Here is a 15,829-nt window from a genome sequence, read left to right on the forward strand (position 1 = left end):
CAAAAGAGCCAACAGACGAAGACGAAAACGGTAGATTCTCCTTCCTCGTCCAGACATGAAAGTCACTACCGCAGTAGTACCGTGTCTTCCAGGAAGAAGAATCCTCAACCCCGACACATTCCTGTTCCTCCTCGGTACCGGAATCACAGGAGATCTCCATCTCCTCCATACCGAAGAGATGTCGGGTTCGCCATGTACGGAGCATTGAAGACTCCGTTCTCGGACGATATCACCCGAACTCCCCTTCCACAGAACTACCGAACTCCGTCGATAACCTATGACGGACTCGTGGATCCTCATGACTTCCTGGGACGCTATCAGTATAATATGGCGAACCAAGGTCTCAATGAGGTCCATATGTGCAAGCTGTTCCCCGAGCTGCTCATCGGGAACGCCAGAAGGTGGTTCGACAGCCTTCCTCAAGGCAGCATTAGATCCTACCGAGATCTGATGGATGCTTTCCACAGGAGGTTCTTTCAGAAAGCGGAAGCCCGGAATACTTCGGCTCAGCTGCTTTCTATACGTCAAGGTCGCGACGAAAAGATCAGCGACTTCCTGACGAGATTCCATAAGGAGTGCCTACAAGTAGATAATCTCAATGATCTACTTGTCATTTCGGCATTCCAAAATGGAATCCTGCCCGGAGCTCTCTACAGAAAGCTCGTGGAATGCAGTCCGCAAACAGCTCAAGAGATGTGGGACATTGCGGACCAGTTCTCCCGAGCCGATGAGGCAGACCGTCGAAAACGGTCTTTAGACAGCTCATCTAGAGGAGACGAAAAGAAGCCCGATCACAACGATCAGAGGCTTCCTCGCCGAACACCTTCCCCATCAAAGGAGGGATAGCGGTCATCCGAGGTGATCGAAAAAGAGCAAGTGTGTTCGCAGATTGCGCTTAAAAGTGCCGAGCAATCAGTTCGGCACCATCAAGCATAGCAATCACAGCAGCCGGAGTCAGAGGCAGGCGGAATGACCGAAGTCACACCGGAGCCGAACTCGATGGTGTACGGCACTGAAGCCGTGATTCCGGTTTAGATTGGCATACCCAGTCCCCGAACTCAATTTCTCCTCAGAAATGAATGGTGACGGAATGAGAGCCGAACTAGATCTTGCCGAAGAAAGAAGAGAATTGGCCTGCATAAAAGCAGCCAAGTACAAGGAGCAAGTAGCCCGGTATTACAACCAAAGGGTGAAGAAGCTGCAACTTCAAGTGGGAGATCTCGTCTTGAGAAACAACGAAGTAAGCCGAGCAGAAAAGCTGGGCGAACTCGAACCCACCTGGGAAGGTCCATATCGGGTGTCAGAAGTCCTCGGCAAAGGATCTTACAAATTGACTCAAGTGTCAGGAGCACAAGTACCCCGAACATGGTACGTTTCCAACCTCAAAAAGTTCCATTTGTAAGAGACAGTCCGGTCAGTCGGTCTTGAGTCCTGTTCGGTCAATGTGCTTTATTTGGTTTGCTTGGTTTTTGTTCGTCTCTATGTGCTTTTTATTTGTCTATATGCGTTTTGTCTGTCTATGTGCGTGTCGTCTCTTACAAATGTTACTGAGGTATCTTGTTCTTCGAAGGCTGATCCCCTTCTTAGAACATATACAAGCCAACGATTGTGCGTCAAAGCTTCTAAAGAGGATACAAGACCACAATTCAGCTTAAACAAGCAGTTCGTCCGAAACGAACTGCAACAAGCCAACGATTGTGCGTCAAAGCTTCTAAAGAGGATACAAGACCACAATTCAGCTTAAACAAGCAGTTCGTCCGAAACGAGCTGCAACAAGCCAAAGATTGTGTGTCAAAGCTTCTAAAGAGGATACAAGACCACAATTCTGCTTAAAAATCAAGCACTTCGTCTGAAACGAACTGCAACAAAAGTCCGATTCTCGCGATAAAACTTGCCTGAATTAGGACAAGGGAAAGTCCAATCCATGCGATAAAACTCGCCGAATTAGGACGACCAAGTTCGGTCAAAGCAGTTTACCTCATAAGACCGAGGACGACCATGTCTAGTCAAAGAGGTTTACTGCATAAGACCACTTCGGTTAACTGGGAAAGTCCGATCCACGCGATAAAACTCGCCGAATTAGGACAAGGGAAAGTTCGATCCCGGCGACAAAAATCGCCAAATTAGAACACAGACCAAAGACGAGTCCGGTCAAAGATGTTTATTTCATCAGACCGACAAGACGAGTCCGGTCAAAAGATGTTTATTTCATCAGACCAAAGACGAGTCCGGTCAAAGATGTTTATTTCATCAGACCAAAGACGAGTCCGGTCAAAGATGTTTATTTCATCAGACCAAAGACGAGTCCGGTCAAAGATGTTTATTTCATCAGACCAAAGACAAGTCCGGTCAAAGATGTTTATTTCATCAGACCCAGGACCAAGTCCGGTCAAAGAAGTTTACTTCATAAGATCAAGGACCAAGTCCGGTCAAAGAAGTTTACTTCATAAGACCGAGGACAAGTACGATGAAATTTTTTCGCTAAGCTGTAAATACAGTGTTAGAAGCGAAAACAAAATTTCATTTTCAAATCTTGTTCGGCATACAACTCCGCTACCCTACAAAATGGCGTTACGCTATTACACAGGACTATTCTACTGTCCAGGGTTGCTGAAGTTAAGCCACCTATCTGCAAAATCCTCTGGAAGCCGAGTTCGGTTGTTCCGAGCAGATGAAGAATAAGCAGGTCGACGAGATGCTATCCTCGACCCAACGCCTCTTCCCCGAGCCCGAGAAGCCCTAGCACCTCGGCGGCGAAGAGTCTCTTCACGAAGCATTTGCCGGTCTTGCTCACTCATAACCACAGCTCCTCTGCGAACTTCAGTCCGTCCTCGACTTGACGTCTCTGGTTGTCCCTGAGTTCGTTGCTGATTTGGAGTAGGGTTTTGAGCAAGTGAATCAGAGGTTTGAGCGGGAGTACTAGCATCTGTTGGCGGGAAATGCCTAAGGAATCTCTCGATTGGAGGACGCCGGGAAAGAACGATGTCATACCGAGAAGCCCAGCGCCGCAATGATTTCACAACTTGTTGGCAAGCCGAGCTCTCCAGCGCATTGTTCCTCCGGAGTACGTGATATTCCTCCCACAGTTCGTCAACTCGTTCCTGAACTTCAGAGATGGTCATTCCCCCACGCCTGCAGATGAAATCCTCATATGCAGTCCTCTCGGCGACGGCAGTGTTCAGCTCGGCCTCCAGATCCTTCTTTTCGGACTCTAAGTCCTTATTATCGGCCTCCAGCTTCATTGAACGAGCCAAGAGTTCGTCATTCTTCATCTGGTCAGCTATAGCTCTTTTCTCAGCTTCGTCTAAAGCCGAAGAGTACAGCCGCTTCCAGTGAAGTACCTCCAGCTCCTTGAGAGTTAAGAATACAAAGCAGCTACGTCAGTTCGGCATTTCAGCTTACCGAGCAGGTAGTAAACCACAACAGGAGTAAGAGAGTACGAAAGGCTATACGAAGACACAAGAGCAGAAAGAAGAATTTTTTCATTCATAAGAAAAAAATTTTTCTATACAGGGAGGGCTTCAAGGCCATTTTACATAAAGGAAGAAACTAAACTAAGAGAAGGGAGACGAAATCATACTTCGCTAGCTTCGTCTCCACCTTCTCGGTGAGGTTCAGCTTCCTTCTTATCTGCTTCAGCTTCAGCCTCTGCCTCCTTGCTCTCCCCAACCTGCTCGGCGCCACCGTAGCCGATCTGCTGCGTCTCCTGATCGGCTTCCTTCTCCGGATGCCCGGCCCGCTCGACTTCGGCCTCCCGCTCCAGCGGCTCGGCCTCACCCTCTCCGTTGTAAGTCGAAGCGGGTGAAACGGGTCCCACGGAGGCAAAGATAGCCTCCAGGTTCTCGTCCCGATCAGCTCGACAACTCCGGACTTGGTCTGCAGAAAGCAGGACCGAGGACGAAGCAAGCTCCTCAAGCACCGGCAGACTCTGAAGCCGAGCCGCTATCTCCCGGCCGTACAGCGGCAGGACGACTTCAGGCCCCTGCTCGCCCTTATCGGTAATTAGCCTTACCAGATCACCGACAAAGGCCGAGAATTGGTGGCTCAGAAAGAGTTTCTCCACGAAAGCACGGAGACCCTCTCCTTGGGCAACCACGGCGGCAGCATCCCTCCGTTTCGTCTGCTCTCGCTGGATGACGAGCTGGTTTTTGGCGAATTGAGCTTCATCCTGGGCCGAAATCCTAGCAGCTCTGGCTTTCTCAAAGTTTGCCTCAGCCTGCTCGGCCCGGTGACGAGCAGCCGCCAATTTCCTCTGCATCTCAGCATAGTCGTTGGACGCTTTGGAGAGTTCGACGGCGACGAGCTTGGAGAGCATGTCGTTCCTCTGAAAATGGATAAGGAAAAAAGTCAACAGAGGGCACCAAAAATACAGGACAGAAGCCAAGCCAAAGAATCAAGAAGACAATTCACCTCGGCGAAGTCCGTGGGCCATAAAAATGGCTCACAGATATGCTCCGAAGGAGGCGCCAAGACCACGTCTTTCTCTGGCACTCTCGGGGGCTTCTGGGTCTTCCCCTTCCTACTTGCCGAAGTGGACCCCGGCTTCTTTGGATCCGAAGAGGTCTTTTGCCTCTTTGGATTCTTCTCGGCATCAGGCGCCGAGCTGGTAGCCTTCTCTTTCTCCGGCTCCTCAAGCTCGGAGGACTTTCGGATAGCCTTATTCAGCATGAACACTGCCAAAAAGCAAGAAAACAAGGTTAGTTTTCTTCGTTAAAGCAGTAGAGCATAAAGATAAAGAGAAATCCTCACCCTCGGCCTCTTCGTCCGAAGACGAGATATTGAACACGAGGTCGCCCTTGACGAGCTCAGTTTCCGAATACTGTTTCCTAATCATAGGAATCTTATTGAGCTCGCCCTCGAGCTCGGCCAACGGTTCTAACCGAGGGTGGGGAATCACGGACTTCGGCCTTCTCCAAGGAAAGCCCGGAGCCGAAGTCCTATTATAAAAAAAGAAACGGTTTTGCCATTTCGGCCACTTGGTTTTGCAGAAGGCCCTAAAAGGCTGTAAGGGGATCAAGTAAAACCAAGATCCTTTCCTTTTAAACTGGAAAAAATTAAGGATTGCCCTCAGAGACAGATCCTTATCTAGCCTACGCAGTTCGGCAGCAAAAGCCGATAAGTGCCTCCAAGAGTTCGGAGTCACCTGACCTAAAGGGAGTTGAAAAAAATCAAGAAGCTCTACAAAAGGCGGGGGAAGAGGAAAACGAAGCCCGCATTCTAAGCAGGCTTCGTAAACGGTGGCATAACCCTCCGGCGGGTCGTTAGCCCTATGATCATCGTCGGGAACCACCGCCTTCCCCCCGGGAAGAAGATATTTTTCGTGTAGAAATATCACGGTGTCCTTACTCAAGACGCTGTGAAAGTACTCTACGGTCTTCTCCCCGGATTCCTTCCGGCTAGAAGACCCCTTATCCCCTTTCCTACCGCTACCCGACTCCGAAGAAGAAGAAGACATTTTTCTTACTTTTTGAAGGTGAAGAAAGTCTGAAGAAGTTCTTGAAAGCGGAGAGAGATTTTTCGCAAAAAAGAGAGAGTGCAGAAGAAGCAGTCGCAAAAGTGCTTCAATGACGAAGAAAGGAGGTATTTATCAGATTCGGCGAAGATTTCAAAATCGTCACACCGTTTCGAATCCCACCTTTTCAGGATTCAACGGCCGGATTTTACTGTCGCTTTTAATGCGTCACGTGCACGGCACGTCCCCTGACGTCAGCCTCCCCCGTACCTTTATCCAGAATGCCGAAGTGACTCGCTTCGCCGAAGTGATTCACTTCGTCTTTCGGGGGGGGGTAGTGATGGGGTACGGACTAAACAAGCCCAACAGCAGTGACGGCCCATCAGCCCAAAGCCCAAGGAAGAGTATGAGTTCGGCATTACCAAAGAGTTCGGCCTCAGCCTACAGCTCGGTAAAAGCCAACCAATCAAGCTCTGCTCTCAAGTCGGCACCAAGCTCTCAGATGGCATTACCAAAGAGTTCGGCCTCAGCCTACAGCTCGGTAAAAGCCAACCAATCAAGCTCTGCTCTCAAGTCGGCACCAAGCTCTCAGATCGGCAACCAAAGCAGTTCGGTCTCAGTAAGAGTTCGGCCTCAGCCTACAGCTCGGCAAAAGCCAACCAATCAAGCTCTGCTATTAGGTCGGCATCAAGCTCTACTCTCAGATCGGCAACCAAAGCAGTTCGGTCTCAGTTTTCGACCGAACAAGGAGTTAGTGGACCCATGCAGGATTTCCACGACTTCCAACATACCCACTACCACGTGGCGTCAACTCAGGCCACGATCTTAGGCCATGACCTACACGACCTCCACGACCTAGAGTGATGATGTAAGCCACGATCTTAGTTCAATGTATAAATAGAACTTAGATCTGGTAGAAAAGGGTTAGAAGTTCTCTAGAGAAAAATACCATATAGCAAGTCTGTGTTGTAAGCTGTAATTCCAGATCAAGCAATACAAACCTGCCCCCATTTCTCCCCGTGGACGTAGATTTACCTCAGTAAATCGAACCACGTAAAATTCTCTGTGTCGTGATCTGTATTTTCCTGCATTTACTAACATCAACAATTCGCGGAATCATCAATTGCCACTGTTATCGTTTGATTTTACCCCTTTTCACGTTTAGAGTGTCCACAATGGGGGAGCCGCGGCCGGCGGCCTTCGCGCGGCCCCCCATTGCAGAGAGCCGAGAGCCGGGGCGCAGGGCATGGAGCCGAGGGTGAGCCGCGGCCGCGGCCTTCACGCGGCTGAGCCGTGGGAGCCGCGGCCCTCCACTGCAGCGAGCCACGTTTCGCGGCTGGGCCGCGGAATAAATTTTTTTTTTTTTTTTTAAGTTTCGAAAATTATTTTATAAATATACACTCCCATTTCCATTTTTCCAACTCCATTTTACTTCCATTTTCCTCCATTTCCATTTTTCCATCATGACTGCATGTATCATATTGCACAATATGATAATAGATGACGAAGGATTTGCTGCAGAGCGGTGGACACCGGAAGATGGTGCTAGTTCGAGCTCGGGTACTGCCATGGAGCCCCTGCAGATGGGTGTACCACGTAGTAATGAATACTTGATCCAGCGGTACACCGATATGCGGAGCCAAATATCGCATTCATCACTGCAGGCTGATATGGTTGAAGAGGTCTGGAACCGTAGAAGTAGCGCCGCAGAGTGATTTGGGTTTTGGGTTTCCCCCAGTGTTTTTAAACTATATCACTTTCCTTGTATAATTTTCCTATCTTAATATAATACACCGAAATTATTGTTACATTTTTTTTAGGTTGAGAATTTTTTTTTGTTTATAATCCAAATTATTTTATTTTAATTAAATTTATAAATATCATAAATTTAAAGACTAATAAAATTTATTAGACATAAATTAAAAAATATTATTACAAAAGCAAACAAATTAATTTTATTTTTTGGAGAGGGCCACATTTCGTGGCCCTATTGTTTTTATACATTTCGTGGCCTTTACCATTATAAAGGCCACAAGAGAGCCACGAATGGTGGCCGGGCCACATTTGGTGGCCTTCAAGGGCCACCATTGTGGACACTCTTACAGCGTAATCTTCTTCAATATAATTGCTACTGTTTGATAATTCGTATAAATAATTGGGCTCGTTTTGAGAAAAACCCCAGCCATTTGGTTTTGAAGCAGCAAATCCTGGGCTGCTTCAATGCAAGCCCTTGATCTCCCATGTAACCCTTCTCGCCGGCCCGATCCCTCCGCCATGCCGGAGCATTACTCGCCGATCCACTCCCCGGACCACCACTCGCTCGAAAACAACACCGAGGGTAAGAGTATCAAGGAGAATTATGTGAAGTCTGCGAATGATAATAATGGTAATAGTAATGTAGTAACTAGGAGGGAGAGGCCGTCGAGGGCATGTACGGAAAGGGCGGGCGCGAAGCTGCAGGCTGCAGCTGAGGCGGAGGCAGAGAGGAAAAAGAAGAGGAGGGAGAAATTAACTGCGAGGTTGTTGAAGAATGAGTCCGAGGAGGAGGATGGCTATAGGGATAGTGACGAGGAGGAGAACGGAGAGGAGGATGGCTCTAATTCGTTGACACATTTGCAGAGTAGTAGGGCAATTACGCCACTGCTCGGAGAGCCAGAGGCCTCGCAGCTGCCTCGGTGGAACACACGCTCCATGTGGCAGTTGGCTTCTATTCTCAATTTTTTGAATGTATGTTTTGCTTGAGCAAACGCTATAAACACTAGCAAGATTTGAGCTTTGTGGATTTCTGGTTCTTTGGAGTTGATGTGTGTGTGTTTTATTTTTGTTGTGAGGTGTAGGTATTTAGGCCTCTATTGAATGTTAAAATGGAGTTTTCAGCGGAGGAGTTTGAGACGGCCTTGATTATTCCGAATAATACTTTGGCTGAGATACATATGCCAATGTTAAAGGTTAGTTAGCCTTGTATTTCCCTCTTTAGTCATGTTGTTTCCTCAGTTCTGCTTTTGTTACAGTCGCTTCTTATTGAGCTATAGTTTCCTAATTGTTATGACTTGTGTTATATGGGTGTCATTTCAAGTTAGTTGATATAGTTCGTTTGGTATATTCTCTGAAGTTCATGTTATCATTATTGTTTTTTTTAACGTGTTGTTCAACCTTGTAATTTGACTGATACATATGTTATGATGATATCACCTGCTTGGATGAATACTCTGTTGTAAGGGATTATCTTAACTACATAAAAGAATGATAGAAAAAGTTGTGGGCATTGTTTTTCCTTGAGTGAGTGAGCAAGCGTAGATGTTACGTATTTTCAATATTGTCTGAACAGCAGAAAAATCATCTTAATGGAATATAGGTATAAATTATGATGAGATTGCGCTCTTAATCCCAGTGCTAAAAGATTTATAAGTGTAAAGGGGTGTGGAAGTTGTCTTGAGTGGACTAATTATTAGAGCCTTGTAACTTTTGCTCTTTTTTCTAGACGTGCATGAAAGAGTTGTTAAAGTTCCTTTTGTTGTGAGATATATAAAGTTCCTTTTATATCCGGAAGACCAACTTCAAAGTATAGCCAAGATCCATTCAGATCACTGAAATGCTTAGTGAGACATAAATCTTGATGACTAGATTTGCTAGACTAAGTAATTCCTTTTTTGTGTGTTTGTTGTTTCCATATGACTAGATGACCAATATGGCAATTTCGTGCATGTAAGATTGAGTTACATGCAATTTGACTGCTAACTCTGTACTAATCTTATTTCTCAGCGTCGTGCAAAATTTATCAGAGATAATTAATTCGACTTATAGGTGTCATTTCATTATTTTCTTTTCATATTTTTGGAATTATTCTTCAAGTTGTTTGCAACTCATTCAATGTTAGCCATTTAATGTTATTATCATCTCAAGAGTTCATATGGTTATATCAATGTAATATGCAAGATAATAATCTCAAAGAAATACTATCATATTCCCCCGTGACATAGTTTTCACCAATAAGTATCAATGCTAATTCCCTCATAGTTAACCTTTATTTTCATGGGAAGAAATGTCACAAATATGGAGTACATTTTATTTATGAACTCGATTGATTTTGGTTACAAACTATAGCTTGTTACAATTCATAGGTGTATCATAGAAAGCATATGAGTGGTATATCATAGAAAGCATATGAGTTCCTTCTCAGCAACTCTATCCAAATAATTCATCATTACAAATTTAACTCCACAAGTACGATATTATACAAGTTAAGTGAGAACTACTTGCATTCTGGTGTTTCGGTTTGTGTTTCTTTAATAATATGTGTATTGTCAAATTGTTGTTTGATAAGCATTGCTGCTAACATTATAACCAGTTTCTTTATGTGGGTATTTTTCTTTTCCTAGGCCATTCCTCCTGTTACCAGAATGGCACTTAATCCTCTGTTAAGCGCATTATCACCATCCTTTTCTTGAAGAGAACATCTTATTACTTTTAAGCAGTTAATTTATTTTGTGATCGGTTCTAATATGTATCTTCATGCAGAGGAAGGAGAAACTGTTAAAGAAGCAACATAGACAAGCACTTATGCTTGATAACATGATTGGCATGGATGCCATTGCTGCCGGACGCTCTCTCCGTGATAGAAAACCTGTGACTTATACTTTCGGTACGTGCCATATAGCTCTCTTAGTATTTTCTCTTTTGTGTTATGCTTTTTCATTAGTTTCCAGTTCAATAATGACTTGGAACTTGAAAGTTCTCTAAAATTATAACTATGATAAATTTTATGAGTCATGACACTTGTCAAATTTTATGTTGGAAAAAATTGTACTACTCTGTTTCTTGATGCTGATTGATGTGCTAGCATGAAATTAATAAATTAGTTCCTCAAAAACTTAATGAAGGGGTTTGAATAACCATTAGGCTAATATATCACTTAGCATCCAGCATAATTGGTGTTCCGTGCTTCTTTATATAACAAACGGTTGCTGACCTTGTTTTCAGTTTTGATATTTCAGCTCCACACCATTGATATTATTCTTACATTTTTTGCAGACGATTATGATCGCTCAATAAATGAAGCTATAAAGGTCACCAAGTGAGGATCTTAGCCCCCAGAATTTCTATGAACTACTTGTAAGGTTACTTCTCCATATATTTAATTTGGAAATACTTCACCCTTTTTTCTTCTTATAATCCCTACCAGACAGAACAAACAATCTCCCGAACATTTTGATGGAGGAGATCCTCCCATGAAACATGAACTGTCTAGAAATGGTAGATTGGATGTCACATCACAACACTCTCAAAACCTCACTTTCAGTGCCGTTTCTCCTATTTCTCCTTATGAAGATGATGTTGATGACGACGACGATGACGAGGGAGAGTTTTATGAAGATCACAAAACTGAAACATTGGACCGGAGGTATGGCGATTCACTCCCCTGGATTGTATTGTTTGTTTGTAAGTCTCTTGTAATTCTTAATAAACTTATAAAATCACTTGTTTTCTTTTTTATTTTCCTGTAGTGATCGCCGGAAGCAAAGGCATGAACGTTATTCAGTGAAAGACTACGTAGAAGCAGTCTCAGATATTGAGGCTGATTTTGACAGTGATGATGACATAGTTGGTGAAGTGGTTTATGATGATGAATATCTTAAAAGACGGAAGCGAAGGAAGATGTCAAGTAGCTCTGAAGGCGATGAGGAGTACCACTGGGACGAAGAAAATCATGAAGAGGAGGAAGAGGAAGAAGAAGATGATATATTGAGTTCCAGTGAGGATAGTGATGCGCCACGCCATACGAAAGCATTGCCAGGCCGAACTAGGAGAGAAACAAAACTTAGGTCAGTTGGTGACCTAAAGTCAGGTCTCAGGCGAAGTAAAATGGCCACCAGAAATCGCATTAACTATAAACAATATGAGATGTCTGAATCTGACAATGATCAAACAAAAACTGAGAAATCAAATGTGCCAAACGAGCCCTCATACTCAAATGGTGGCGCAGAGTTCTCAACCGGTATGCAAGATTCTGATGAGAAAATCAGTAACCAGGAGGATGTCCATGCCGATCAGCTTATTGAGGTGCAGCAATCCGAGGTGGTCGAGGAAAAGCCACCCATTCCACCAGAACAAGAGAACCACGGAGATGAAGATGTTGAAATGGTGAGCCAAAGAGGTTTTCTTGATCTAAACGAACTTGCTCCGGGTTCTGGGTGTGATGATGGTCCCAACTCAGTGAGAGATGACGACAGAGATGGCTTTTGAACATCCATTCTACCAAAATGTGAGGAGTAACAAGTTTTACCCTGGTGAAGCTGATGCTTTCTGATTGATAATATCTACATTTGTGGCAACCCATGCCGACTATTAGAGAGTTCTCACTCGCCAAAACTCAACTGATATCCCTCGTGCAGTTTATCTTTTCCTGCTGGGAGTTGCTTTTTGCTGAGAAGATGGTGTAGACTAAGTCAGTTCTACAGTATGTTTTACATTTAAGAAAGAAAAAAGCAGGATGTGATATGGATGGGAAACTCTGTTGGGAGTTCTTACTCCTCTGATGAGATGTTGTACAATAACTTAACTAAAATTTGCAACAAAAAAATCACTTTTTTAGACTCCTTGGCTCAGTGTTACATTTCTATGATTAACATCCATGCTAGTATGAAGCTTCTTGAAACTGGGATCTCATCATGTTTTTTTTCCATCAATTATATTGAATTTAAATAATTTATATGTAAAAAGACCATAAGCCTAAGCCTAGATAGATAATACTGTCTCGGCGAATTATGAGTTAATGGTGTCTCTACGCCAGTTTACTATTACACACTGATTATATAGCATGTGTGTCTAGTACAGCAGCTGCATCCTCGATGATCTCTGCATCTTCGTTAGTGTCTGCATCTTTAACTTCTCTGCATTTTCTGTTCTTTGTTTCCTTAAGAATGCATATCAGATTTTGCAGGCATTGGTCCGGCCCTTCTTTTGCAGATTTTGGCATGAGGTTTTCAGCAACATCAGCTGGTGTTATCTCAACCTCCTGGATCAGCTCTTCGATGGTTTGGAACAATGGGTGTCTGTCAAGTTCAAGGTAATTCTTCGCGAGCACTTTAAATCCTTCATATTTGCAGTAAGATAGCTCGATATGCTTGTCCATTCGGCCCCTTCTTGTAAGAGCTGGGTCGAGCTTATCCACATAGTTTGTTGTGAACACTATTAATCTCTCCCCTGCACAGGCAGACCACAGGCCGTCTATGAAATTCAGCAGACCAGACAGGGTGACCTTGCTGCCACTCTCTTCCTTCTCTTTACGAGAACTCTTTTTCTCGACTTTTTCAGGCTTCTCCTCTGCAGGTTTCTCCTCTTTCTTCGTCCTTTGGCCTGTCAAGTCGAGGGAGCAGTCGATATCCTCTATCACAATAATTGATTTAGTTGTTGTCTCTGTCAAAAGCTTCCTGAGCTCCGTGTTGTCCTTCACCGATGTAAGCTCGAGATCATAAACATCATAGTCGAGTAAGTTAGCCATGGCTGCGATCATTGTAGATTTCCCTGTCCCAGGAGGGCCATACAGCAGATAACCCCTTTTCCACGCCTTGCCTATTCTTGCATAGTAATCTTTACTCTTTGTAAAAGTCAGCAGATCGTCGACAATCTCCTCCTTCTTCTCCGGCTCCATTGCCAGAGTCGCGAACTTGGCTGGATGCTCGAACACGATATGGCTCCAATACGACTTGCTGTGGCCGTTGGTGTAGAGCTTCCGCTGCCTGTTCCTCGCCTGGATCTCTCTCCCTTTTCTGATCACATGCTCCAGGTACTCCTCCGTCATCATCTTCTTGTAGCACTTGTGGAACTTGAGCTTGTAGAACCTCCTCTCCGGCTCCGGGTAGTAGGAAAACCCCCCAGTCTGTGGAGGAGGCGAGACCTTCCCGGAGATCCACGTCACCTGGACTCCATTGAACACATCTGTTGTCTTCTCGTACTCATCCATGCTCAGCATTAGCTTGTTCTCGTTCTCTTTCACCATCTCAGCCTTGAGCCGTTTGGCATCGATGGAATTCGAACTCAGATATGCATCGACGATGCTGTAGGCCTCATGAGGCCGGAGATGATTTCCAGTGTACTCGTGGATGGAAACCTGGATGTTTGGATTCAAGAATCCGGACAGCCTCGCGGTGCATTTCTCGAGGTAGCTACGGATCTCCGGCGGGCAGTACCGTCGGAACATGTCCCAGAAGAAGATGAAGGTAACGAGGGCGGACCCGACCGCGCTCCATGTGTCCGGCATGCTCTTCACTGGAAGTATCATTTTTGGGAAGGTAGGCTTTTTTTTCAGTTTGATAGATTGATGAAGGGAAGATGAGAGGAGTATAGAATGGGAGTGTGTTTTTATAGGCATGGAAAGTGGTTATGGAAAAGGCGTATGTGTGGTATGAGTCAGCTTGGTTGTGGAAAGTATACATATATAATTTGGTTGTATTTGAGATGAATGTCACACTAGTCAAATTTCCTTTTGCTTTTCCAGTTCACTAGTCCAAGCATCTCATCACAAATAGATTGATTTAAAATAGAAATGGTAGGTGGATTTCATTTCGAGAAATGAGTCATTTTGTGGTGTAAAAGTTTGTCTAGACTCTAGCAAGGGCATAACCAAACCATACTCATAAAGATTGAAAGTTCAATTTTTTAGGAAATGTAAGTACTCTCCTTATGATGAGCATCTCGTGAAACATATATTCACCTAAACATACATCTATCTATCTGTGAATTAAGATCACCATTGCTTAATGATAATCACAAGTTTGAGTTAGTTGCAAGATAGATGCTCGATAGCAAGTACATTTTAATGTTGTAATAAAATTTTATGGATCTAGAAATTGAGAAACGGCTAATTATTTCAACACTTAATCATACATTAGACGCATGCCAATATATCATGATGTCGACTATCAAATTCGTGATTTTTTGACAATTGGGTCTACGAAGCTAGTACCAAAGCAAAATTGACAACTTTCGACGAAATGAAAAAGAAATTGCCCCTAATTTAGTACTGTAAGAAAAAGAGAGGCGTGTGCAAGAATTCGATGGAGTAATTAAACAAATAAAGAGTAGTAGTAGTAGTAGTATTTCGTAATCATCTTCGTCATTGTATTTGCATAGCCATTCTACCACCACGACACTAGTTTCAACTTCATCTTCCTCACATTAATAATTGAGGTTTGATTCATTTCACATATGTTTGAAAAATATGACCTGTAAAGTTAATGCAAATTGCAATGGTGGTCGGAAATAATGATACTAGTTTGTAAATATATCATGAAGAAATTATGCATATAATTTACTATATTTTCAATCAATTATTTTTATTTTTCTGACGACATATTTTCATTTAGTTCTGATTACACCTATATTGGGATTTCAGGGGTTTTTAATGGGAAAACCTTTTTCTCAAGGTTTTGTTATTGTGCCACGTTAACATTAACAACCCCTTAATTCTAACTTGGGCTAAACTTATTTTGATTGCAAAATCACAAGAACTTACAAATTAGATCAAAATTTGAATTCGGCAAAATTCCTTAATTTGTTACTACTATACTATAACAATAAATTAATGACTTCTTTTTAATTAAACAGACTTCAAGAAAAAGGTGCTGAATACAAAGTATGATGCGACCACTGACGTATCCAGGAAGAAATAATTGTACCCCCAAAAATTCGTATAATACATATTGGAATCATATTTCATACATGAACTGTTAGTGGTCTAGTGGCAGTAGCCATCCCTAGCAAAGTGGGGCTGTGGGTTCAATTCCTCTTTAGCCCCAATTTCTGCTTGTTTTTTTAACTCTCATCACCTGCCTTTAATTTTTTACGCTCTCTTCTGTGGCTTTATTTTTTCATTTTTATAATTTAGATAAATTTATCTAGTCTTATTTTTTACATCTCTTCTATGGAGACATGTTATTTCGGAATGTATCATTTTAATAGAACAGTCCAAAATAATTGATATAGGGAGTCCATCCTTTGGGTGAATGGACTAATGTATGAGTATATTCTTTGACAGACTATTATCAATGCCCGTGCGACTTAATAATTTTTCAAAAGATAATGTAAATCACTTTTTTCATTACATGAATTTAAAATATAATAAGTGTGGTACATATGATTTTGTATAACAAAACACTATATTGAATCATTTTTAAAAAAATAAATTCATATAGATTGATTATTATAACACAAGTAAATGTATACAAGCATAATAATCACCCTTTACTATATTATATAACATAATACAAAAAATTGAAAATTAAAACTCATACACAAGAAATAATATGACTTCGTTCATTCCAAATTAAAATAATAAGTGTTGGATTTATTTTGTTATAATTTTTTTGGATTTATTAA

General features: G+C 43.0%; 2 protein-coding genes across 2 annotated transcripts; one reads left to right on the plus strand and one right to left on the minus strand.

Annotated features, from left to right (window-relative positions):
* Positions 1-7,618: 7,618 nt before the first annotated feature.
* On the plus strand, positions 7,619-12,045 carry LOC121748120 (DDT domain-containing protein DDR4-like). Its single transcript, XM_042142339.1, has 6 exons — positions 7,619-8,179; positions 8,290-8,400; positions 9,971-10,094; positions 10,484-10,526; positions 10,635-10,853; positions 10,957-12,045. Exons 1-6 carry the CDS (start codon positions 7,673-7,675, stop codon positions 11,693-11,695), a joined length of 1,743 nt encoding a protein of 580 aa, XP_041998273.1. The 5' UTR covers positions 7,619-7,672; the 3' UTR covers positions 11,696-12,045.
* A 53-nt stretch (positions 12,046-12,098) lies between these two features.
* Positions 12,099-13,944, minus strand: LOC121748121 (AAA-ATPase At3g28580-like). Its single transcript, XM_042142340.1, has one exon. It carries the CDS (start codon positions 13,821-13,823, stop codon positions 12,261-12,263), a length of 1,563 nt encoding a protein of 520 aa, XP_041998274.1. The 5' UTR covers positions 13,824-13,944; the 3' UTR covers positions 12,099-12,260.
* Positions 13,945-15,829: the final 1,885 nt, after the last annotated feature.

The sequence above is a fragment of the Salvia splendens genome, chromosome 9 (genome assembly GCF_004379255.2).
Source record: "Salvia splendens isolate huo1 chromosome 9, SspV2, whole genome shotgun sequence".
Classification (NCBI taxonomy): Eukaryota; Viridiplantae; Streptophyta; class Magnoliopsida; order Lamiales; family Lamiaceae; genus Salvia; species Salvia splendens.